General features: G+C 43.9%; 1 protein-coding gene across 1 annotated transcript in view; it reads left to right on the top strand.

Annotated features, from left to right (window-relative positions):
* The first annotated feature begins 4,444 nt into the window (after positions 1-4,444).
* Positions 4,445-27,598, top strand: part of LOC140429603 (chondroitin sulfate synthase 3-like) — a 293,522-nt gene continuing 270,368 nt past the window's right edge. The window contains exon 1 of the mRNA XM_072516848.1: positions 4,445-6,283. Within this exon, the coding sequence (XP_072372949.1) occupies positions 5,363-6,283 (921 nt within the window). The 5' untranslated portion in view covers positions 4,445-5,362. The remainder of the gene's footprint in view (positions 6,284-27,598) is intronic.

Below are 27,598 nucleotides of genomic sequence, written 5' to 3'. Positions count from 1 at the left end.
AGGCCAGGAGAGATCGGGGCGGAGGGAAGAGAATCACAAGGAATTATGGAGGACACTTGATCACAAATGTGTTGGGTTGTCTAATCATTGAAGATGTTAACAGGTTTCTAGAAGAGGGGGAAAACAAAGTGGGTTGGAGTCCTGCTCGCCACTTGGCCCATAAGCAGTGCTGGAAAACAAGTTATGTCTTTGTCTCTCTTTAGCTACTGGGTTTCCCGAGGCCCAGGAAACCCATTTTTCTGTATTTATGCTGGAACAAAGGGAAAAATACAAATTATAATGCCTCTTAAAAGATTTAAAGGCTGACTTGTTTTCTGGGAGCGGTTTGATTGCCCACTCATCATACTACCTCTTTCAAAATTGGAATTGACGGGATTTGATTTGGGATTGATTTTCTTGTACATTTTTAATTCCCATCCATGCTGAACACACCAATTTTGGGGATGAGGATTTTAAAATGTTCACCTATGTGTGAGAGGAGGTTATTAACAGCTTAAATTTTCTTCATGCTATCCCTAACTCTGATATTTCTTTCATTTAGTGTAAGTTTAAAATCTTATGATTTTAAAGATAATTACCATAACTAACATTAACAGACACCTCACTGATATGGTAAAAATAAACAGGATGCACAACATGTTCTGGATACATTAGGGGAAAAAGAAGAGCTGAATACAGAAATTTTATTTGTAAGTAGTTTAATAAAACCTCCGTTCAGGGAACACGGATAGTTCTGTAAGTACATGTGCATTCTTAAAGTAGCCACATGATATTAATCTAAGTTTCAGTTTCCAGCTTGTTATTTCTCAAAATACAGGACAAAAATAGTCATCTTTGCCTGTGCATATAAATGAGAGCAAGCCCACATCATTATTTAATAAAATACTGCGGATGCTGGAATTTGAAACCAAAGAGAAAATGCTGGAAAATTTCAGCAGGTCTGGCAGCATCTGTCGGGGGAGAAAAGAGCTAATGTTTCGAGTCCAGAAGACCCTTTGTCAAAGTGCCAAAGAGCTTTGACAAAGGGTCATCGGGACTCGAAATGTTAGCTCTTTTCTCTCCCTACAGATACTGCCAGACCTGCTGAGATTTTCCAGTGTTTTCTCTTTGGTTCCACATCGTTATTTACCCTTTCAAATAGGAACTTCAGTCTGTAGCTTATTAGTCATGACTATGAGGTTTTTATGTTTTTCAGGGATTGAAAATGTGACTCCACAGGAATATCACCATTTAATATTGTGAGGAATGTGTTACGTCCTATGTGGAGGCTCTTTAAAGAGCTTGTATAGATTTATATAACATGTGATAAAATAACTGAGAAATATGAATTTCATTGAAACCTGTTTTATCATTTCAACTGAAATAGACAGCACTCTAAAATCAAAATGCATCTGAGGCAGCACTGCATAGCTAGAGTACAGGTATTGTGCGGCAGAAAGACCATATAGTTCAACTTAATTTTCTGAGAGACATTGGCAGAACCATCTCGAGAATGGCATTCAATCTATGAAAAAGATCACAGGATAGTTTTTGATCCAGTATAATTTTCGTTGGGCACCATCCATTGCTTATCATTTTTTACTTTTAGTTCATTTGATGGGTAGAATCTAAAATCATACACACATTGTGTGGATCTTCATATTTAGTTAACTGCTAGATTTGGAAGGGGGTACAACGAACAATACAGCACAGGAACAGGCCCTTCGGCCCTCCAAGCCTGCAGGTTAACAAGGTGATCCAAAAGAGGATGTGTATCAATCTGTCAGATTTGTAAAATATTCACTCCTAATATTTCCAAAAAATAATAAGCATGTAGTCCTTTAACAGACATCAGTAATTAGATTTTTTTTTGTATAAAAAACATTGTGCAACAGGGTTTGCTGAAAGAAATCTTCTCATCTACCAAATTCACTATCCTGTCCCTTTATCTTTTGGGCTCAGGTTATTTGGAGTTTGGAAAAATTAGCTGCCAGCGTTGTATATTTGCTCTTGTTGTTAAATTACCACTCTGTATTCTCTACTATGTATCTCATTGGCTCAAATGTTTGTCAAAACTGTTTATATTAATATTGCATTAGATATTTGTGTTATTGGATGATTCATTGATAAGCTGTGGATTTCTAAAGTTTGCTCGTATCAATCTGTTCATTCCAAGAAGATATTAGTTGCTGAGACTGAATGTACAGTAATGATCATTTTATGCTACATCATACAAAATCCACATAAGATCTATAGCCTGTAATAAAACAATTGGGCCTTTTTGCAATGTTTTATATATTGCAGAGGATGAGAGTGAAACCAAATTCCAAGACTGAAGCAATTTAATTTTGATCAATGTAAGATACTTCACTTTGCTGCCAGAATTGTCCTCAGTTGTATACTTTGGGTTCTCATGTGTTCTGTCATGTTACAGAACTTGTCACAATGGCTGGTTGTCATATGTTAGCTGATGAGATGTTACCCTCAATGAGTGGAACCATAGACATGGAGATGGTTGTTTCCATATACAGGTCCAGTTTTCTTTATCCGTTTATCTGAAAGCTGAACACATCTAAAAAGCACACATTTTGTGACCCTCATCGAACTTCAGTGCAGGAATGTTGTGACCCAAGCTGAAATGACCCAAGCTGACACAAATCTCGCTGACCACATTGGATCTTTAAGATGGGAAATCTAGTTGTTTGTCTGCAAAGTTTTCCTTGTGATTTTTGCCTGCACTTTTTACAGCAGAACCGGAGATGGTGTCACAAATGTGAACTCATTACAGGTAGCCTGTATTTATTATTCAGTGGTACATCTTACATTTCTAGTCATTTTATTTATTTAGACTACAGCTAGCCTAGGCTTCAGCCTTGTAATGTAAATAGGCCTAGGCTTATATGCAGTATTCAAAAATCAAAATGATCTGAAATCCGAAATGCAATCGGCCCCAATAGTTTTGGATAAAGGATACTCAATCTGTCTACATAATATAAATGCCTGCATGACTGGCACTCCATCCACCACCTTAAACATTCACTCCCTCCACTACCTCACAGTGGCTAAGACGAGATGCAGCAACTCACCAAGTTTCAACTGAAAGAACCTTCCCACCTTAGCCTCTACTACAAGGGCAGCAGATACATGGGAACACCAGCACCTGCAAGTTCCCTTCCAAGTCACACACCATCTTGATTATATCGCTGTTCCTTCACTGTCACTATGTCAAAATCCTGGAACTCCCTCCCTGACAGCACTGTGAATGTTCTTACAACACATGGACTGCAGCTGTTCAAGAAAGCAGCTCACCGCCACCTTCTCAAGGGCAATTAGGGATGGGCAATGAATGCTGGTCTCGCAGGCGATGTTCTCATCCCATGAACGAATTAAAAGCTGAATATAATACATTTATTCCAATTGAGTGTGTTACAATTCTGATCTAATTGGAGCATATGCCTCTTTGTCATGTACCTTTGGTAGGTTAGAGATGACTGAAGAAGCAATATCATTTGTTTTCACTTCAGAGATTGTTTGAAGCCCTTTAGGTTTGTGGAAATGAAGTATGTGGTTTCAATCCTGTACCATTTTCAGATTAGCTGAAACCACTTTGCAGAATTAAACAACAAGGAAATGGATTGGCACAATGTGAATTTATAAGAATTATTGTGTTCTTGTGTTGTAAGTCTGAGATCCTGGTGAGCAAGGGTAGGTCGTTACTCTATTCAGTTGTGTGACTGTATCATGCCGAAGAGAATGCTGTTGCAATTGTCTGCCAACATGCAGGAGAAAGCGGATCCAACAGACATTCATTAACTTTAGTTTGCACTTTACTGACCATAACTTGTTGGCATCTAGTGTCTACTTGCATTGTTAGTCAAATGCTTGCCCCAAATTAAATAATATTACAGGTCAATCTGACATTGAGTACAAAGTAAATGGGAGTTTATGTAAAAATTTGGAATCCCTAATCTTCCAAACCCAGCACAGACTTTTCAGAAAGCTCAGTGTCGCTTTTCTCCTTGTACCGCACTTTGTTTAAAGTTGACTATTTCTCTGTACGATTGTCGGTATCATTCGTCACCGACCTCCCCCACCCCCCTCCCTCTTTATTCTTCCTAGCCTTTCGCTTTGGAGAATGGGGCTTTTAACATCGAAATGCCCTCACAGTATCCCGCACTGGGAATAACCAGCCTGTTAACGGGAATATTGATGTTGGGTGAAGAGAAGTAAGATCCGGAGATCAGGGCGCTGGGTTAGATGGGGGCAGGCAGTTTTCTGCCCTGCTCTCTCAACAGACGCCTGTCATCAGTGTCAAATAAAGTCTGCCCGGAGCTCCACCTCCGGCAATGAGGTCCCAGCGCCGAGGCTGAGACACCGGCTCCGGGGGGAGGAGGGGCGGATGTCCCGACCCTCCATCTCGCCTTGATTGGGCCGCTTCGACGGCGGGGCGGGCGGGCAGGCGAAGGACTTTGCGCCCTCTTGGCCCAGCGGCCGGTCTGTATGGGCGGCGGGGCTGTCAGTCTGGAGCGCGGCTCTTCCCGCCTCTCCCTCAGCTCCTTCCTCTTGCGCACTCCGTCCGAGTGCGGCATTAATATTAATGAAGGGAAGCCGAGGCTGAAACAGCAAAGGACCGGAAAATGAAGAGATAGAGAGAGAGAGAAGAGAAAAGGAAGAAAAAGTTATTGACCCTGACGTCAAATGTAAACAAGATGGCGAAGCGGGGAGAGTGGATGAGAGGAGGAGGAGGAGGAGAGGAAGAGCAGAGAGTGGGAGTGCCAGCTAGGCTGCAAATGTGCTGCTGTTCCACTCCGCCACTCAACCCGTGCACCCAGCCCTGACAACGCTTCCTTTTCTTCTCTCTTCATTCCCTGGCAACTTTTTTTTATTTTGTTATTGTTTTGATTTTAAATATCACAAAAAAGGGCACTGCACAAGAACAACAGCAACAACAAAAAATCCTGACAAAATGCGTGAATCTTTTACCCCCAGACGGAAAAGGAATCGCCCGCAATGAAATACAGTAACTTCCTTCAGGTTGTGTGACAACTTGGAAGAAAAGGGAGCCCAAGACTTGCGGAGTTGCAGTTGTGGTGGACACTTGACTGGTTGGAGAGGAGGAGCAGAAAAAAACAAGATATTTGTCCTTGGTCTTGGTGGTGGAGAGGGGGAGGGGAAGGGGGGAGAAGACAACCAACATGATTTTTTCTCTCTTTTTATTTATGAAGTTACCGGTTTTCTAAATGACTGTTTAAACAAAGAGTCAGCAGTTTGCGATGGTGGGGTAGGCTGCCGGAGCCCGGGACCACTGTTTGAAGGGTAGGCAGGTCGGTAGACAGGTGGGATTTGCCCCCCTCCTGTCTGGGTGCTGAAGGGGGGGCTGACCATGGCTGTGAGAGCTCGCAGACCATGGCTGAGTGTTGTGCTGGGGCTGGTGCTGGGCTTCACCGCCGCTTCGTGGCTCATCGTCCCCAGGGTGGTGGAAATCAACGGCAAGAACAAAAAGATCTTCAACATCTGCTCCTCGTTGCTGAACAGAGCAGGAATTGGACGGGCGATCGGTGGCAGCAGCAGCAGTAGCAGCTCCAGGAGCCTGGGCTGGCACAAAGACAACCTCCTGTTCAGTAAACTGCCCAAGGAAGACCAGACCCAGGAGGAGGAGGAGGATGAGGAGGAGGAAGGTGAGGAAGCTGCGAGGGGTAACAATGGCCACCGTGCCAGCGGCAGCAGCAAACGTTTCCTCTATGTTGGGGTGATGACGGCCAAGAAGTACCTGGACTCCCGCTCGGTGGCTGCCTACAGGACCTGGGCTTCCTCCATCCCGGGCAAAGTGGAGTTCTTCTCGAGCCAGGGCTCCCAGGACATTCTCACCCCTGTCCCCATCCCCCTGATCTCCCTGCCCGGGGTGGATGACTCTTACCCTCCCCAGAAGAAATCCTTCATGATGCTGAAGTACATGCACGACCTGTACCTGGAGCGCTACGAGTGGTTCATGCGGGCGGACGACGATGTCTACATCAAAGGCGAGCGGCTGGAGGAGCTGCTGAGGTCCCTCAACAGCAGCCAGCCCATCTACCTGGGACAGACCGGCCTGGGCACCACCGAGGAGCTGGGCAAGCTGGCCCTGGAGCCCGGGGAGAACTTCTGCATGGGGGGACCCGGGATGATATTCAGCCGGGAGGTGCTGCGCCGGATGGTGCCGCACATTGGCGAGTGCCTGCGGGAGATGTACACCACACACGAGGACGTGGAGATCGGCCGCTGCGTGCGGAGGTTCGCCAACACCCAGTGTGTCTGGTCCTATGAGGTGAGCACTTCAGAGAGAGGTGTCAGTAGTACACCCATACCCCCACCCTCCCTCCTACATACACCTCCACACTAACCTCTTCCACACTCACTCCTCTGCATTTTCACTCCCTCCATTCTCATTGACAACCCTGCCCTTGCTGCCCCCTCTGCACTTGCTGCCCCCTTGACCAGTCCTCTCCCTCCCTCCTCACTTGCACTACCCCTTTCTCCTATGCACCCTTAGTGTGGGATTCGGGGGGGGGGGGGTTGGTGGTGGTTGGGGGTACGATTAACTCCAGTCTAACGAGCAATCACTACTTTTAGCATTTTGTAGATGTACCATATCATTCCTGAGACATGTACCAAACTAAGTTGTCCTCCGTATGACCAAATTGTGTTATGCAAAATTAAAGGTAGGATTTTTTTCATTGTTTGGAGTTGAGGGGAAGGAGTGAGAGGGCATTAAGGAGTGATGAAAGTAAAGTTAAGAGAATGCTCTTTTGCTATAATGGCACATCTTTGACATCATCTCAATATGTTGTTTTATCCATTTCTTGAATTCAACTTCAATCGGCTGGGGGGAAGGTAGCTTATAATAAAATGTATGCAGTGAAGTTAGCACAAAGGCCAGGAATTTCCATATCTGCCATGCTGATATGTAATTTTGTGAGGCTTAGCTAGATGTGAATGCAAAGCAATACTAACAATCTCAACGGGCGGTTACCGTGCCTTGTTCTGCTGAAAAGAGCTAGACCCCTTGCTGTATATTTTTTATGTTTTATCTTTTTTTCAATATTAATGACACCTTTTATAACAAGTGGTTTTCTGATCACTTTCAGACTATTGATCTGTAAGTTGTAGTAATAATGAACAGAAGCCAACAACCCTGTAGTCATACCATTAAAACCCTATCATTCTGGAGTGTTTGCTTATACAGTTGCTTTAGAATTTATAGGTTTACTTCACTATCAATGAATATGATCCCAATAATCCAAATACATATCTGGCGTGTATATCGATATGGATTTCGAATTTCAGGAGAAAGCACTGAGGGCTGCTAAAGCAGGAATTGCAAACCAAACCTGACAGTTTCATTCAATCCAAGTCTTTAGGGCTTTCCTTTTTAGATGTGTGATTGAAAAAATACACAATTCGGGGCACTACAAAGATTAAAGTGAACTCTCCAATTAATCTCTGTTTTCAATAACAGCTAAAGGTGAGTTGATGTAAAACTGTGTTCAGAAACTTTTAGCCAAGAAAATCAGTCAGAGACTTAAGCTCGAAAGAGATCTTCCAACGCTGCGATTATTATTCAGTGGACAATTTGTTGTTGGAAGATTAATGTCAGATTCACAACGGCACTGACAGAATGGCAAAGTTTGTATCTGAAGTAGTTCCACCAGCACAATTTCAGACAGGATGACTTTAAGGTTCATATGGCTCACCCATTCAGAGGATTCCCCCGATGCATTCCTAATGAGTCTGTGTTCATTTGGTTGGTGAGAACCTGTCTAGTTTCCTGAAACTTTAAAAAAAAATCCACCTTTGCACTGTTGTGCCCATCACGTCCTTTGTGGTTAATAAAATTCCTCCAGTTTAAAAAAAAACATAATTGTAAATATTATTTCCTCTGCTAATTTCTGTACACAGCAGGAAATCTTGCTTTCATCTAACTTTTCCGAACCTAACAAAATGTTAAACACTTCTATCCCCTCTGCCTTGTCAAGAAATGGGGGGGCGGGGAGGGGGTGGGGGGGGGGGGGGGGGGGGGGTGGGGAGGTGAAGAGTAGTCCAAAGGCAAAAATGTTGAATTAATTTTTTTAGTGTTTGAAACTTGTATCTTTGAATTTAAAAAACAAATATTTGTTCATGTAAGCTTTGATTTGATCCTTGACCCTTGTGCAGTTTTAGGAAGCTCTCCAGTAACCATAGTGCTACGTGTACATGTGTAGGTTATGTATTAAATGCAGATATTTTCAGAATGTTAAATCATAGCTTGGATGAGTTACAACCCAGTTCCATGAATACTAGTGTTATTATAATAATATTGCAGTTGCTATATCATGTGCCTTCAAGATGAGTGCTTTTTCTATCTTAGGGTAAAGTACCACATAACTAAAAGTTTAAGGGGTACACTGTTAATCTCTGCATCCCCAAAACTCTTTGATCAAGCTTTAATAGATGTGAGATGTTAAGGTTGTTGAAGTGTATTAGCACATTAAAGCACTGACAATGCTGCGGGTGCAGGGCTGATCCCGCCACACTCTAGCTTGCTAACCTTCTCTCAGTGCTATGGAATAGTGTCTCCCAAAGGCAGAATGAAAACCTGTTGTATGTGGCAAGGATATTAATCGCAACAAAAAGTCGCAAGTGCAATCACTTGTCTTGATAATGAGTATCCTGTGTCACTTTAAAATCTCTGACTTGTAAAATATTGATTGTTGAGTTCAAAGGTTTTGTTTAAGGTGAGTGCTTTGTGATATATAATGTTGATAGTGTAGCACTAACATACGCATTTCACAACCAAGCAGCAATAATTGTTGAGGCCCAGAGTTGCCTGGCAATATCTGCAATAGTTGACATGAGTTTGATAATTTATTGGTACGCCACCTATTAAATCGTTTAAACTTTGTGATACCTGTATGTTTCAGTTCAAAGAGGAATACTGACTTGTCCTTTTGTTGTAGCAGCTCCTTTGATAGTAAATGGAAGCTTACTTTATGAGGGGTAGCAAGTATAGATTATTATGTGAGTGAGGAAATGATCTAATCAAAGACATTGCTCCAGAATGATTGTTTTGATTGTTTGATGGTTTCATGGCTTAGGTAGTTACTTCATGGGTATCCATATTGCACAATCTTTATTTCCAGTGATTTAAGCCATGTTACAGTTACCTTGGGTGCAAGTTCAGTGGCTACAGTAACTTTAAAGTAACATTTTAATTAACCGTGACATGTCAGACTAAATTACCTTTTAGTATTCTCTGAAGTATCGTTCAAGACATTAACACATGAGCAGGATAATATAAAGAGGTACAGTTCCTGCTTTGACAAAATTGTGGAAATTATGCTCAAAATGTGCTTGGAATTGTATTAGTTGGGTTACAGTTCATTCCAGTAAAACCTCCTATGAGCCAGTGCATTTGGTAGCCCAACAAATGCCCTACCTGCAACAGTAGTGAACTCGCCAACATTGAGGGCATTTAAAAGTTTATTGGATAAACATATGGATGATAATGGCATAGTGTAGGTTAGATGGCTTTTGTTTTGGTGCAACATCGTGGGCCGAAGGGCCTGTACTGCGCTGTATCGTTCTATGTTCTAAATCCTAATTATGTTCTTGTTTCTTTCCATTACAATGGGTTCCTTGATACTTTTAAAGAGTGGGTGCAGTTTTATTAAACAGCTGAAAATGTATTTATCATCAAAAATAAACATTTTAAATCAAATATTTAGTCCACCACCTGTGAGGACCCTGATTTAAAATCACTTTTTTGAAAAAAGATACTGAACCAGTTACTAGCTTCGTTGGTGTGCCCCAGTCAGTTTCTTGGTAAATGAGATATTTTTTGATATTAAAAGCTTTTCAAAGTGAGCAATTTGAAGAGCATTCTTGAGCCAGTGTAATTGACTGAATTGCACAATGTCCACCTGGTGGCAAGACCGGATTCAGGCAAATTGAATGTTAAACCAGGGGAAAAGACGGTTGTTTTAGGCACAATGCAAGTTTACGATTCTCTGATTTATTTTTCTTCTAATGCTGGTTTTGCCAAATTCATCTGTATTGTACTGACATTACTATGTAGAAACTCTCTATCCCTAAGGCTCTGTGTACAAGAATGAAGCAGGAGTGTTTTATCATTACCATTTTTATTTTGCAATACGTTGCGTCCTTGGAACACAGTCCTCTCTATGTTATATTTGTGGAGTTACTGCAAGGCGGTTAACTCTGAGAGATTTTGCTTTTCTTCTAGTTTGGTTGCCTTAACTTATAATGAACATTGGTTCCTGAAATTGAATCATTGGATTCGATACTGTGGTATTATTGATTTGTACAGCAAGTTAAAGCAGGTCAATTGATTGTGAATGTTATTCCTCCATATAATGCAAAGACATGTCTATTCAATGAAAGGAATTTCCTTGTACTAGTTGGCGTGACAATGAGCTGCTGTGTGCATTTTTATCATAGGAAAACAATGAGTGTGTAAATTGGTTATTTTTTGGACTGGAGGGTCACATTCATTAAGGGTTAAAGCTAAGACCACGGCTCTTTTTGATTTATAACTGACTTTTGAGATTTGAATTCAGAGTAAATTGATAATACCGAACTTGGAGGAGTGGCAAGCAGCGAGGGTAATGCAAATTGATTGCAGCAGGACATGGGTAAGTTAGCAGAATGGGCGAGCAAATGGCAGATAGAATTTAATAAGGAGAAGTATGAGGTAATGCATTTTGGTAGAAGGAATAGGGAGAGACAATATACCGGTGAATGCAGGAACAGGGGGAAATATGGGAGGGCAGATGCATAGATCTTTGAAGGTAATAGATACATTGGCGAGTGCTCAGCAAATTATATGGCCTTTAAGTAGAACTTTTGAGTTCAAAAGCAGGGAAATTATGCTTAATCTTTATAAAAGTCTGGTTAGCCTACACCTAGAGCATTGCAACCAATTCTGGTCACCACCCTTTAGGAAGGATGTGAGGGTCCTGGAGATGGTGCAGATTTACCAGAATAGATCCAGGGATGGGGGAATTTTAGCTGCAAAGTTAGGTTTGAGAAGCTTGAGCTCACTCTCCTTGGAGTAGGGGAGATTTGATAGAGGTAACAAAAATTATGACAGCTTTGGATAAGGTTGGCAAGGAAAAATAGTTCACATTAATTGATGGTGTAAGGAATAGTGAACACAGATTTGAAGTTTTGGGCAAGAGATGCAGGGTCAATTTGTCATACTGTTACAACACAGAAAGAGGCCCTTTGGACCATCAAGTCTACACTGACCATCAAACCAATGGGGCCAGTAGAGCACAGTTGGCTGAACAGCTGGTTTGTGATGCAGAGCGAGGGCAACAGTGCAGGTTCAATCCCTGTACAGGCTGAGGTTATTCATGAAGGCCCTGCCTTCTCAAACTTGCTCCTCACCTGCGGCATGGTGATCCTCAGATTAAATTATCACCAGTCAGCTCTGCCCTCAAAGGGGAAAGCATCCTATAGTGATCTGGGACTAATGCCCGCCTTGGGTCACTGCCTGCGGAGTTTGTATGTTCTCCCCGTGTCTGCATGGGTTTCCTCACAGTGCTCCAGTTTCCTCCCACAGTCCAAAGATGTGCAGGTTAGGTAGATTGACAATGATAAATTACACCTTATTTTTCAAATGGGCACAGCAATAGGGTGGGTTGTGGGCCCAGGTAGGGTGTTCTTTGAGAGAAGTTTGGTGCAGACTCGATGGGCAGAATGGCCCATTAGTGATTCTATTCTATTCTAAACATCTATCTATGCTAATCCAATTTTTCAGCACTTGGTCTGTAGCCTTGAAACATTTTGCATAGCAATGACTTGGAACTCCCAGCCCAGTAGGATGCTGGAAGCAGAGATGGTCAATGATGTCAGAAGGAAATTTGATGGGCACTTAAGGAAATAAGCTTGTAGGGCTATGGGATGGGATTGTTTAGATTGAGTCTATGCTTCTCTATGAAGAAGTGGGCCAAATGGCCTAAGGAGACCATTAAATAACTCCTTCAAGAGTTGCATTGGGCAGAATCTGGCTAGAATTTGGCAAAGTGTCAGGCTCAGACAGAAAACTGGTGTGTAACTCTCCAGTTGCACAGACCAGTTTAATCGCCAAATCTGAGCCTTTTAGAAAAAAAAAGAGTGGCCGTGGTTTATCCCGTCACTCTGGTGGGGTGGGATCTCATAGAGCCAGCAACCGGCTCCCAATCAGCACCGCTGCCTAATGGCCCCCAGCCCTTATCACAGAGATATGGGGCTTCCTGTGCTAACTTGGCAGTGCTAACCTCTGCCAGGCAGGCTAAACTTACCTCTATGTCCCTGGAGGGATCCCCTCGACTGCCTCATATCTGGCCAAAGTATCACATTGGCGAGGTGTAAATATTTAGTGAGGGCGATCATGTGGCAGGGGGACTGCAAATAATATTTAAATCGATGTAAGTGTATTAAAATGAGGTTCACCTCATGACATCGCCAGCAGGGGAAATTGGGAAAGGTGATCTCTCCGACAGGAATTGTGTTTCCCAATTCTCGTGGGATCTTCCGCCCACGCTGTTGATCCCACGGATGGCAAGTGCAGGCTCAAAATCCCCCCACTGTATTTTCAATATTTAATTTTTTTTTATGGCAACAGAATCTGTTTCCTTAAAAATTGGAAAAGTCAGAGAATTGTTAAACGTGCTGTGCTGAATATGTGTAAGTGATCAGCTTTGAAGCCATTAAACCTCCTTAAGATCAGTAAGATGAAAAGAAATTCAAAGAAGGAAGCTGTTGAATTCTCTCCTCTGCCATGATTATTGCCATTCGTTTTACACTGTTCTCTTATACGTGTTAGTGTGACTTATTTCAGGAAATTTTGGAGTCATTTGCTGGTGGCAAGTTCAGCTTTAATTTTGCTACAGATTGGGTGAAGGAAATTCTGTTCCACTAGTTTTCAGATTTGGCTAACCTGCAGAGACATTTTGTGCATGATTTTTGTTTGTGCCATGAAGTGTTAAGTCAAAAGTTTTTACCTCTAATTTCCCATCTATAATTTGCAAACATTTAGCGACTGAGTCACCCCATGTTGTTCTTGGCAAATCTCCCAATGGAGCTGGTGGAGACTAAGAAACAGTTGTTCGCCTTATCCGTTATTAAATTGACTATGTGGCAGGGATGTAAGGAAGGAGAAGAGGAAAATAAAGATATATGGATTGGGAAAAAACGTTTATAAATTCCAGACGCAGAGTTTTTTTAAAATGCCATTATCGTGAATAATTTTGATCCTTTATCGTGCTATATTTACAAGAGTGGGCCACACTGTATCTGCCCATATCATCGCTCCAAATCTGAAAAACCTTTGTTTTGAGCCAGCTGATAGAATTCCTTCCAAAATGGTAAGGATGCACACAATACATAAAGCTTATACACAAGCTTATACACAATACAAGCTTATACACAATACATTAAAAAAAAAGTGCTCCAAGTACACAATGAGCTAAGTGGAACTGAGAGGCTCATAATTTGAGTACTTCTTTCAACAAAATCACAAACTAAGTAGGATTAAATTATTTGGTTATAACCAAACAGTATCTTATCTAAGTGCTACTTGCATAATTTGAATTTGTTTAGATAAATTAAAGCAAATAACATTTTAACTTTTTCAAAATTGTAATGGAGAATGTCATGAGAAGATTGTCAGGATTTACAAACATTTTGAGCAGTGATGCAGACAAAAGGTCAGATGTCTGAAGAGATGGGAATTTTTTTGGAAGGCGAGCATATGACTGATTCTCTACTTGGAATAAAAATGTAACAGAGCAATGAATGTTTTGCTCGACATGTAAGATTCACCAAAGATAAAGTTAACTGAAAAGCTTTTGATTTGGCATCTTGTGAGTTAACCAAATGAATAGAGTGTATCAATGAGGCATTACATTTTTCAAAGAAGGTACTTGAACTCTGGAATGGCATACATTTTCAACATCCGTGTTGACAGCAAACACATTTAAATTGGGGTGTCCTTTTGTAACTTTGGCCGGAATTCCTTGGCCATTTGCTGGCGGGGCGATTCTGTGGTCCCATCTACAGTGCACTCCTGGGTTTCCCAGCAGCATGAGGTATCTTCAATGAGAATTCCCGTTGACAGCGGAGGGAACAGAGAAGACGCAGCTGGGACACTGGAGAATCCCACCTTTTATCCCTGAATCTGTGATGTATTGAAGGAGCGGCATTTGCGCCGGCAATTGTCTGTGACTCTGGCAATTCTACCATTATTTTTTTCTCTTTCCCCGCCCCCTTCCCAAGCTTTGTGTTGTGCATGACATTTGTGCATTTCTCAGCTGCACCAACTAATATTGGAAAATCTTAATTAGAATTTGGCACTTGGAGGCCTTCTCCAATCTCTTCCAGCATTGGAACTTAAACTCTAGGTTTGAAGATTACTTCCCTTAATTTCCATGAGGGTTGTCCCACTCTTCTGATATAAGGCGGGATTCTCCGACCCCCCCACCGGGTCGGAGAATCGCCGGGGGCTGGCGTGAATCCCGCCCCCGCTGGTTGCTGAATTCTCGGGCACCGGATATTCGGCGGGGGGGGGGGCGGGAATCCCGCCACGCTGGTTGGCGCGCCCCCCCCCCGGCGATTCTCTGGCCCGTATGGGCCGAAGTCCTGCTGCTGGAATGCCTGTCCCGCCGGCGAGAATCAAACCACCTCCCTTACCGGCGGGAAAAGGCGGCGCGGGCAGGCTCCGGGGTCCTGGGGGGGGGGGGGGTGCGGGGCGATCTGGCCCCGCGGGGGGTGCCCCCACGGTGGCCTGGCCCGCGATCGGGGCCCACCAATCCACGGGCGGGCCTGTACCGTGGGGGCACTCTTTTCCTTCCGCCTTCGCCATGGTCTCCGCCATGGCGGAGGCAGAAGAGACCCCCTCCACTGCGCATGCGTGGGCATGCCGTGAGCGGCCGCTGACGCTCCAGCGCATGCGCAGCCCGGCAAAGTCAGTTTCGCGCCAGTTGGCGGGGCACCAAAGGCCTTTCCCGCCAGCTGGCGGGGCGGAAATCAGTCCGGCGCGGGCCTAGCCCCTCAAGGTTAGGGCTCGGCTCCTCAAGATGCGAAGACCTCCGTACCTTTGGGGCGGCGCGATGCCAGACTGATTCGCGCCGTTTTTGGCGCCGGTCGGCGGACATCGCGCCAATTGCGGTGAATCCCGCCCCACATCAGGATAATGTTGCAGAAATGTGTGGTCTGCCTGTTAATCCGTTCTCACATTAGCCATTATTATGACAATTGTGCTGAATTATTAGGAATTGTGCCTTGGACCTGCACCCATCGTGGTGAGTGTGTTTCATGAGACAGATATGACATTGTTTGGTTGGATTCAAATTAATGGGTATCACAAGTTTACATTATTATAAGCTATTGTTTTATGTAGCTTCCTTTGACAGGTAATTGTTCACTTACTTGTTAATGTTCATACTAATTCTGAACCCTCTGTTGGTTGATGGCAGGGGGATGGGAACCGATGCAGGAAGTTGGAAGGTAGTAAAACAGGGACAGAAATAAAAGGCAGTAAGGGGGAAAGTGTAAGACAGGGAAGACATAGTCAAAAATCAAAAAGGGCGACAGTACAAGGTACAGTGACTGAGGGGAGCTCAGTGAAGAGGACCAGGAATACTAAAAGAAATAAAACGGGAAGTGAAAACATTAATGGTAAGCGACGCGTCAGGTTGTTACAGGAAGATATGGGTTCGACGACAAGGAAAATTAGGAGAAAGGTTAAGAGGAAATATAACTTAGGAGAGGTTACTGATCGAGGTGTTGTGTTAAGGTTCAGAACAGAGGTAAAAAAGCCAACATAAGTGTACTTTACCTGAATGCTCGTAGTATTCGGAATAAGGTAAATGAGTTGATGGCGCAAATCATCGTGAATGACTATGATTTAGTGGCCATTACTGAAACATGGTTAAAGGATGGTCACGACTGGGAGTTAAATATCCGAGGGTATCAAACCTTTCGGAAGGACAGAGTGGATGGTAAGGGAGGTGGTGTAGCTCTGTTATTGAAGGATGACATCCGGGCAACAGTAAGGGATGACATCGGTACTATGGAGGATAAGGTTGAATCCATTTGGGTGGAAATCAGGAATAGTAAGGCGAAAAAGTCACTGATAGGAGTAATCTATAGGCCACCAAATAGTAACATTATGGTGGGGCAGGCAATAAACAAAGAAATAACAGATGCATGTAGAAATGGTACAGCAGTTATCATGGGGGATTTTAATCTACATGTCGATTGGTTTAACCAGGTCGGTCAAGGCAGCCTTGAGGAGGAGTTTATAGAATGTATCCGCGATAGTTTCCTAGAACAGTATGTAATGGAACCTACGAGGGAACAAGCAGTCCTAGATCTGGTCCTGTGTAATGAGACAGGATTGATTCAGGATCTCATAGTTAGGGATCCTCTCGGAAGTAGCGATCACAATATGGTGGAATTTAAAATACAGATGGAGGGTGAGAAGGTAAAATCAAGCACTAGAGTTTTGTGCTTAAACAAAGGAGATTACAATGGGATGAGAGAAGAACTAGCTAAGGTAGACTGGGAGCAAAGACTTTATAGTGAAACAGTTGAGAAACAGTGGAGAACCTTCCAAGTGATTTTTCACAGTGCTCAGCAAAGGTTTATACCAACAAAAAGGAAGGGCGGTAAAAAGAGGGAAAATCGACCGTGGATATCTAAGGAAATAAGGGAGAGTATCAAATTGAAGGAAAAAACATACAAAGTAGCAAAGATTAGAGGGAGACTAGAGGACTGGGAAATCTTTAGGGGGCAACAGAAAGCTAGTAAAAAAGCTATAAAGAAGAGTAAGATAGATTATGAGAGTAAACTTGCTCAGAATATAAAAACAGATAGTAAAAGTTTCTACAAATACATAAAACAAAAAAGAGTGGCTAAGGTAAATATTGGTCCTTTAGAGGTTGAGAAGGGAGATTTAGTAATGGGAGATGAGGAAATGGCTGAGGAACTGAACAGGTTTTTTGGGTCGGTCTTCACAGTGGAAGACACAAATAACATGCCAGTGACTGATGGAAATGAGGCTATGACAGGTGAGGACCTTGAGAGGATTGTTATCACCAAGGAGGTAGTGATGGGCAAGCTAATGGGGCTAAAGGTAGACAAGTCTCCTGGACCTGATGGAATACATCCCAGAGTGCTAAAAGAGATGGCTAGGGAAATTGCAAATGCACGAGTGATAATTTACCAAAATTCACTAGAATCTGGGGTGGTCCTGGCGGATTGGAAATTAGCAAACGTGACACCACTGTTTAAAAAAGGAGGTAGGCAGAAAGTGGGTAATTATAGGCCAGTGAGCTTAACTTCGGTAGTAGGGAAGATGCTGGAATCTATCATCAAGGAAGAAATAGCGAGGCATCTGGATGGAAATTGTCCCATTGGACAGACGCAGCATGGGTTCATAAAGGGCAGGTCGTGCCTAACTAATTTAGTGGAATTTTTTGAGGACATTAACAGTGCGGTAGATAACGGGGAGCCAATGGATGTGGTATATCTGGATTTCCAGAAAGCTTTTGACAAGGTGCCACACAAAAGATTGTTGCATAAGATAAAGATGCATGGCATTAAGGGGAAAGTAGTAGCATGGATAGAGGATTGGTTAATTAATAGAAAGCAAAGAGTGGGGATAAATGGGTGTTTCTCTGGTTGGCAATCAGTAGCTAGTGGTGTCCCTCAGGGATCAGTGTTGGGCCCACAACTGTTCACAATTTACATAGATGATTTGGAGTTGGGGACCAAGGGCAATGTGTCCAAGTTTGCAGACGACACTAAGAGAAGTGGTAAAGCAAAAAGTGCAGAGGATACTGGAAGTCTGCAGAGGGATTTGGATAGGCTAAGTGAATGGGCTAGGGTCTGGCAGATGGAATACAATGTTGACAAATGTGAGGTTATCCATTTTGGTAGGAATAACAGCAAAAGGGATTATTATTTAAATGATAAAATATTAAAACATGCTGCTGTGCAGAGAGACCTGGGTGTGCTAGTGCATGAGTCGCAAAAAGTTGGTTTTCAGGTGCAACAGGTGATTAAGAAGGCAAATGGAATTTTGTCCTTCATTGCTAGAGGGATGGAGTTTAAGACTAGGGAGGTTATGCTGCAATTGTATAAGGTGTTAGTGAGGCCACACCTGGAGTATTGTGTTCAGTTTTGGTCTCCTTACTTGAGAAAGGACGTACTGGCACTGGAGGGTGTGCAGAGGAGATTCACTAGGTTAATCCCAGAGCTGAAGGGGTTGGATTACGAGGAGAGGTTGAGTAGACTGGGACTGTACTCGTTGGAATTTAGAAGGATGAGGGGGGATCTTATAGAAACATATAAGATTATGAAGGGAATAGATAGGATAGATGCGGGCAGGTTGTTTCCACTGGTGGAAAGCAGAACTAGGGGGCATAGCCTCAAAATAAGGGGAAGTAGATTTCGGACTGAGTTTAGGAGGAACTTCTTCACCCAAAGGGTTGTGAATCTATGGAATTCCTTGCCCAGTGAAGCAGTAGAGGCTCATTCATTGAATGTTTTTAAGATAAAGATAGATAGTTTTTTGAAGAATAAAGGAATTAAGGGTTATGGTGTTCGGGCCGGAAAGTGGAGCTGAGTCCACAAAAGATCAGCCATGATCTCATTGAATGGTGGAGCAGGCTCGAGGGGCCAGATGGCCTACTCCTGCTCCTAGTTCTTATGTTCTTATGATCAGGCATCAATCTCTTTTGGGAGGGGACTGTTACTTGATAATGACTGGAATTTTCTGGCCATTCCCATCAGGAGGATCTTCCGGTTTCACCGACAGCAAATCCCCGCCATGGGTTTCCATGGGTTTCCCGGCAGTGCAGGGGTGCACACAACGACCAACCCCATTGGTGGCAGAACGGGAAGATCCTGCTGCCAGCCATTAGCAGACTGCCTCCACCCGGGGGAGAGGGGAGGGGGGGGGGCAATATCGTGCCCAACACGATGTCACTCTGTGCCTGATTAACATGTTGGGAGATTTTGCCATATATTGAACATAGCCGCAATTTAAACATGGTTAGTTACTGGATTTATTAATCAATAGCCAAGGCAATCATCCTCTTTCCCTATTCTTGTTCTTTTAGGGCAATGATGGGATATCTAGTCTAGTGAGTGGGTTGCATGAGTGACCCACCTTCATCTCAACGGGCCGCAAGTTTGAAATCGGGCACATTCACTATGACCCTTGAATAAGATTGAATACATTTAATACACACCAAATATTTCATAAGTTATAGAATATACTTAATCATTCATATATTGATAGAACTGTCATCAACTTCAAGTGGTTTGAAAGCAAAACAAATATTTATGCTTGATTATATGCAGGAGGAGCACACGCCTCTCGCATTCAATGTTGTGTGCAATCAGCATCACGCACCTCACTTCATGTTATCTTACTTACATGCGCATCACTTCAGTCATATGCGATGGAAGCCAATGGAATGTGGAAACCTAGTGCATAGGCAACCGTCAACAAAATGTTTCGTGGGCTGCACTCAGAACCCTGATGGGCCACATATGACCCCTGGGCCGCAGGCTGCCAACTACTGTTCTAGGGCATTTAATATATTGCTTTGTAAGAAGTTTTGAAAAAGGGAATGTTGTTTTGATATTCTTGTAATTTGGATCCAGTGGATGCTCTGAACTTACTCCACCAGAACATTGCTAAGGCAATTTTTCAGAAGTCTTGTGCAGCAAGTGATGAAGATTCAGGTTGACTACTGAGAATATTGCTTTACCACTTGTCCTGTGGAGGAATGGTATGAATAAATTTGTTACTTGGAAATATGATATCATACATTTGAGCTTAAGTGTTCAAGATCTTCACAAAAATATTCAGGATGCACCTGAATATATGAGGATTGTTGATGAAACATATTTTCTCGCTAATTTGTGTTCTGCTTAAAGCCACACCCTTCACCTTTTAGTAAAAATAGTTAATCTACTTTGGTATAAAATACTTCTGTGTAAGATGCTGAACTACTATATAACACACATGCTGCTTGGGAGTCCATCTAATATATTGGCCATAGAACAAGAATGCAACATCAGCAAACCTGAAAACATCTGTCATTTATATTTCCCTCTGATGATGCGGAATATCAATCCAACAAAGTACCTAATTGTATTCTGACTCACTCGCTTATGAAAGGGGTTGAAGATTATAGAGGTGAGTAGAGATGAAAGGTGATTTAGACCACTGAACCCCTCGGGAACCATGTAAATATACACTTGTATGTTTAATTTTATTTGTGAAGAAAATTAATAGCTGCTGATACTCCCCAAAAGATTCTATACCTATAAATGTAGCCAGAAATTTCAAGATGCCACCCTAACTTTGTCAATTGTGCTATTTTCCTCTGAGCATTTTCATTCCATGCCCCAACAAGACTGAGCTTTTAGTGCTCCACAGAGTATTTGTTGATTTCTGACATGAACAAGACGTTGCACATTGTTTTGGAATCAAATTCTGTGGAAAATAGGTTATTTCTGTTTCGAGCATCACTTGATGTGATATGCTCTTAAACTGTCTAATAGGAGCTGAATACAGAACAGTATACAATTTTTTTAAAAAAGCAAGTACAATTTTGGCCTTCTGTTCTGCTTTTTTCAGTAAATATTTTAAGTAAGATCATGGAGCTTTTTGAAACGCTGAAACAGGATTTCCTTTATTTTGAACATCTGTTCTTATAGGAATACTTTCAAAATGCCCGTGGTAATTTAGAAGATGTCATCCGAATAGTAAGCAGCAGACAGCAGATACCGGTATTATCTATAACAGCTTATTATGCACACTATCCAATGACAATTGGATAAATTACAAAATACTTAATTAGGCTTTCCCTAGTGTGCCTCAATACGGGCACTTATTGCTGCAGTACTTTAATGAAGGAGTGTTTCTTCTTTTGCTGTGCGGATTCTTGAGAGTGTCACCTTGGCTGGTGGTATGCATCTGCATGAGGAAGAGTAAAGCCCTTTTACATTTCTATCTCTTATTGTGCTTGGGAGACTGTGGGTGTGATCAAATGGCCCTGTCGTGCCCGACTCTGGATGCGACTCGACTGGTAAAACTCACGAGAGGCCTCTCGTTACACCTCGTGAGAATTAATGAGATCTCACTAAGCGTCGCGATCTGCATCCCGTCCATGATAGGCGGGATCCAGATTTGCATATTTAAGTGTGCAGTTATGCTCACTTGTTCACACCAGAGTTACTCAAGGTGCGGGTCCTACAGGCCTCACCTCTGAGACCCCGAGCGGGTGCCGTTTGGCACTCGTTTCCACACATGTGGACCAGGCATACTGCCACTTGTGGGGTGGGCCTCTGGGCAGGGTGGTACCCTTTTAGTGCCATCTGGGCACCCTGGTAGTGCCACCATGCCAGGGTCTAGCAATGTCAAGGTGTCCAGGCGGCATCTTGCCTGTGCCAGGGATTGAGCCTCTGGGTACCCTACACATTTTAGTTGGAGTGCGGGGGGCTCGAGGACCCCCTATTGATAAGTTGCAGTAATGGGGGGTCCGGAGACCGCAGTGGGGGGGGGGGAGGTGTCCAGCGATCGGGACGCCATATCTTCCTGCATTGGCAAGCTGAGCTCGTTAGTGCAGGAAATGAACTTAAGTGCGGCCTCTATGGTGCATTCCTCGCCAAGGCCCAAAAGTGAAGTAAAGTGCCGTTTAATAGCTCCAGGCACAGGGAAACCCCAAGCTAAACACACCCAAAATGGGACTCTGTTTCATTTCCATTAAATCGTGCCCTGCACTTTAACGGAAACTAACACATGACCATGTTGGGTCCTTTTGGTGATGAGATTAACAGTTCTTTGTGGGAGCAGGTCCAAGGACACTGCATTCTCCAATTTTTTTTTAGGTAAAGTGTACAGTGTAACACTATATGTAGGAAGGGTATGTACAAAGTACTTGAACAAACACAACTTGGATAGGCAATTTAGGGTTGTTTTGAAAGGCAACAAGTTCAATTGTAAGAACATAGAATGCAGCCTCCCTTACTACATCAGCATTTTGGGACATTTGGTGCACTAACTTTCTACCCTTGAAAGATTGAGCCATTGTGAAGTCTAAATTGCTTAGGCCCAGGCCCCATCAGCCTACTGGGTGCATGTCAAAGTCCCAATGGCATGTTTTCAAAGGAGGCCAGGGAAGTTATCTCTGGTGTCCTGACTAAAATCTATCCCTCAGTTAAAATCACGAAAACCAGATTATCTGGTCATTATCCCATGGAAGTTTGTTGTGTGCAATTTGGCTGCTGTGTTTCCTGCATTACAACAGTGACTACAATTGGCTGTAAAGCAGTTTGAGGTGTCCAGTGGCCGGGAAAAACACTTTATAAATAATACTTTCTGAAAATTCGGTATGGCAGTGTTTTCATCAACTTTGGTTATTACTGGAGCTACTTTTGGCTGTCATACGTATCCATTTTACCACAATATAGTCAATACACTAGCTGGTCAAATATTCATTTTATTTGTTATAAGAACAGAAACATAAAATAAAAAAACAAACTGTTTTTAGTGTTTCAACAAACTGACATTCATCTCTGCTTCCTCAGTACTCCAATTTTAGCAATTCAACTGTAGTTTAATCATTCCGAGTGCATTTGTATGTTAGATCATCCCACATATTTATCATTCTTACAACTTGTGCACTGATTTAAACATTTTCTTTTCACTAATTTCTATTTATATCCTAGTTACCTGACTTATTTTGAAGTAACATTTGAGGTGACATAGATGCCATTTGTGACTTTGATAAGACAGAGATAGATAGGTACTTGATTAATAAGGGGATCAGGGGTTATGAGGAGAATGCGGGAGAATGGAGATAAGGGGCGAAATTCTCCCGAAACGGCCCGATGTCCGCCGACTGGTGCCCAAAACGGCGCCAATCAGACGTGCATCGCGCCGCCCCAAAGGTGCGGAATGTTCCGCATCTTTGGGGGCCGAGCCCCAACATTGAGGGGCTAGGCCGGCGGCGGAGGAATTTCCGCCCCGCCAGCTGGCGGAAACGGCCTTTGTTGCCCCGCCAGCTGGCGTGGAAATGACATCCCCAGGCGGCGCATGCGCGGGAGCGTCAACGGCCGCTGACAGTTTCCCACGCATGCGCAATGGAGGGAGACTCTTCCACCTCCGCCATGGTGGAGACCGTGGCGGAGGCGGAAGGGAAAGAGTGCCCCCACGGCACAGGCCCGCCCGTAGATCGGTGGGCCCCGATCGCGGGCCAGGCCACAGTGGGGGCACCCCCCGGGGCCAGATCATCCGGAGCCTGCCCACGCCGCCTTGTCCCGCCGTTCAAAAGGTGTTTCAATCCACGCTGGCGGGACAGGCAATTTATCGACGGGACTTCGGCCCATTCGGGCCGGAGAATCGAGCGGGGGGACCCGCCAACCGGCGCGGCGCGATTCCCGCCCCCACCGAATCTCAGGTGCCGGAGACTTCGGCAACCGGCGGAGGCGGGATTCACGCCAGCCCCCGGCGATTCTCTGACCCGGCAGGGGGTCGGAGAATAACGCCCCAGAAAAGTATCAGCCATGATTGAATGGCACGGCAGACTCGATGGGCCGTGTGGCCTAATTCTGCTCCGATGTCTTATGGTATCTAATTTTTGCTATTTCATGTATGCTTGTCTAAGCTTAACGTACTGCCCATTCGCTTGGCTCTTTTTGAATCAATATTGTCCTAGCATTAGAAAGAGTACAGCATGGTAACACAGTGCCAGGGACCCAGGTTCGATTCCCCGCTGGGTCACTGTCTGTGTGGAGTTTGAACGTTCTCCATGTGTGTGTGGGTTTCCTCCCGGGTGCTCCGGTTTCCTCCCATAATCCAAAGACGTGCAGGTTAGGTGGATTGGCCACACTAAATTGCCCTTAGTGTCCAAAAAAGGTGAGAAGGGGTTATTGGGTTACGGGGATAGGGTGGAAGTGAGGGCTTAAGTGGGTCGGTGCAGACTCGATGGGCCGAATGGCCTCCTGCACTGTATGTTCTATGTAAGTACACTACGGGTCTTTCTATGATTGGTGATCAAAGCTGAAAAGCATGGCAGATCATGACCTGAAGGGAAGTGAAGTCATTGCAGGTGATTCTTTAGCTAAGGCTGGACCAGGCAAATGGTGCCCCACCCAGCTGTATAATTGGCGAGGGGAATTTGGAAGAGAATGGTGCAGTCAAACATGTCAAAAGCTGCAGATTGAGGAGGACGAGGAGGGATAGTTTTATCTATGTCACATAGGATGTCATTTGTGACTTTGATAAGAGCCATTTTGGACTGTGGCAGGCATAAAACCTGCCTAGAGGGATTCAAACATGGAGGGAAAGAGTATTTAGCAGAACATCTGTTCGAGGACTATGCAGAGGAAAGGTGGTTCAGAATGGGCATTAGTTTGCAAATGTAAAGAGGTGAAGGGAATTTTTTGAGGAAAGGAGTGATGATGGCAGATTTGAAGGAAATGATGATAGTACCAAAGGAGACAGAAATATTAACAATATCAGTAACATGGGAGCCAGGATGATGATTTGGGTAGTTAGCCGATTAGTGGGAATAGGATTGAGGGCACAGGAGCAGGGAGTTTACATGGAGGGAGAGTTTTAGGGAGGATGGGAGGCTCATGAACTCGGAGAAAGAAAATGATGAATTGAGGTGGAGGTTGAAAGCATCAAGATGGAGAGGCCGAGGGAGGAAAGCAGTGAAGATATGATGAGAAAATTTTAATTTGGGTTGCTGGAGAGTGAGAATTTTAAATGAGAGGCGAGATGGGTTGGACATGGTAAGATGTTCAAAGGAGGTGACAGTTCCCGAGGAATATCATGAGAGCTGCACCGCAACTTCTAAATGGTGGCAAGTGTATCCTGGCAGGAAGTGCCATTCAGTGGAGTGGGGGTGGGGGTGTCATCATCCCTCAGTCAGGTTTCCCTCAAGGTTATGATGTTAATACAGTCATCCACAACAAGCCCATGGATGATCCAGTAAATGTACATAGTGGGGTGAGGTGATGATCACATGGCAGAATCAACAGGATTAGCACTGGAAGGGATGAACGGAGATTGGTACAATTAACTACCAGTGGGCACACTGAGTGAGAAGGTTGGTGAGAGACTAGGATGGGGCAGTTGGTGTTGGTGCTAATGTGGCAGTGATGAGTGGCTGGATGGGCCCTTTTGGAGAATGCCAAGAGAGGTACAGAGAAGCTGTAGGCTTACTTAAGAGGGAATGAGGTCTGGGGTGGCAGCAGGATAGCAGAAAGGTTGATGAGTGCTGAAGAGTTCAGGTGGGAATTGGGAAGGCCGAGTATTCGAGAGGGGAGAACTGAGAGGAGGCATGATGACAGAAGAGAAGGATCCATGATGGGTAAGAACAAAAAGTACAAAAGGGACTGAAGCAGTAGTCAAAACTTGAGCTTGAATGGATGCATAGTAATCACACTATATGCCTGGTTATGTAGCATTTGGTAAGAAACATGAATCCTGGTAATGAATGGGGAATATAGAGGGGTACAATAGGAAGGAATCAAGAGCGGTTCCCCAGTGGAATGAAGTTGGGGTAGATAAATTGAAGTCAGAATGGAGCATTGTGTCCGAGTTTGGTGACCAAGTTTGAGAGTGAAGTCCACAAGCTATTTCAAGAGCAGCATATCACAGGATGCAATGTTGGCTGTATTTCAGTGGCAGTGAAGATGTAGCTGATGTGCAAAATCAGTGAGGGGGAGGGGGGTGGGGTGGGGGGGGGGGAATTATGGCAAGATTGGAGGTCACCATACGATCCAGAAATTGTGCAGAATGTATGTTGACCCAGGAGTGTCAAACTCTAGTTTGGAGCCAGACAAGCAGCTCAAGCTGAAAGCCAGTAGGCTAGTCACGGGTTCAGTAGGGAATAACAACAGTGGGGGAAGGGCTGTAAGCTGATCAAAGTTACTTTAAAATGTAAGCAACACAGCAGAATGTCAGAGACACGGCAGCTGTGTTGAATAGTGTTGTCCAATACAGAAGCATAGTTTTGATGTCCAGAGAAATCCAGGAATTTGGTAGCTAAATCTGAGGAGGGATACAGTGAGGAACGCAAAGAACAGGCACTGTCGGGTTGGGCATGGGGGTTTAACAAGCAGTTAACTTGTAATTCAGGCAAAATGCTTCTGCTGTTGGTGTAGAGAATGTACAGTGGAAAAGAGGAGATTGTTGAATAAAAGGCAATGGATGATATAGGGTTAGCACAGTGGATAGCACTGTGGCTTCACAGCGCCAGGGTCCCAGGTTCGATTCCCGGCTGGGTCACTGTCTGTGCGGAGTCTGCACGTTCTCCCCGTGTCTGCCTGGGTTTCCTCCGGGTGCTCCGGTTTTCTCCCACAGTCCAAAGATGTGCAGGTTAGGTGGATTGGCCATACTAAATTGCCCTTAGTGACTAAAAAGGTTAGGAGGGGTTATTGGGTGAAAGTGAGGGCTTAAGTGGATCGGTGCAGACTCGATGGGCCGAATGGCCTCCTTCTGCACTGTACGTTCTATGTATCGCAATCCTTTCTCATTTATTTCTCATCTACATGCTGTCCCTTCACAGCATCAACTGACAGCACGCTGCTAATTTCCACATGCATGCTGACAAATCCTTTACTGTCTCTAAATTATCAGACTGCTTGCCCAACGTTCAGTATTGGATAAACAGAAATTACTTCCTATTGGGAAGACTGAAACCATTGTCTTTGGTACCCACCACAAGCTATGTTCCTTAGCTGCTGACTCCATTCCTCAGCCTGGCGTTTTTCTGAGGCTGAATCGGACTTTTTTCAACTTGGTGTCATACTTGACCCCTAGGCCATGCTAAGACCACCTATTTCCATCTGCAGAATGTTGTCACTGGCCTTGCCCCTCCCAACTTTGTCATCTTCAGCCTTCCTACCTCCTTATTTGCTCTTCCTTAATTCTGGTCTTTTGAGCAGCCCCAATCTAATTGCTTTACCATTGAAGGAGGTGCCTTCAGCTGCCTTGGCTCTAAACAGTGCAGCCTCACCAACCACTTTCTAAGATGCACCTAAAAGCAACATAAACCTTGTCAAAACTTTGGCCATCATATTCAGATAACTTCTCGTTTAGCTTGGTGTAAACCTTTGCTTGGTAAGAATTGCGCTGCAAATGCCTGTTGTTATTGACCAATGTATTGCAGGAACTTAACCCCTGCAGATTTGTTCTGCGTATACATTCAAGTATCCAATTAGCATTCTATTGTTTGTATGTCTGAATTTAATTTATTTAATTTACTTATTGCTCTGGCAACTTGTTGGTCAGATCAGTGAGAACAGATTGGGCTGACTCATCCTTTCCTGGTGCGACAGCGTCGAGTTGTAGCCCTGCTAATACCAGTCTCTAGGCACAGACATGCAGTCTAGCATGCTGTGTAGTAATTGCATTCATTCATTCTGCATTTTCGAATGTGTTGCTTTTTTATCGTCGACCTGTTAATAAATTCAGCATGTCATTTTCTTTCTAATTGTTTTCTCTCCGCAGCAGATCATTTTCTTGCATCACTGTTTTCTGATAACTGGGAGATAAATAGACCCA

This window comes from Scyliorhinus torazame, chromosome 9 (genome assembly GCF_047496885.1).
Source record: "Scyliorhinus torazame isolate Kashiwa2021f chromosome 9, sScyTor2.1, whole genome shotgun sequence".
NCBI lineage: Eukaryota > Metazoa > Chordata > Chondrichthyes > Carcharhiniformes > Scyliorhinidae > Scyliorhinus > Scyliorhinus torazame.
The sequence above is the reverse complement of the archived record's forward strand: the minus strand, read 5'-3'. Positions and strand labels throughout refer to the sequence as shown.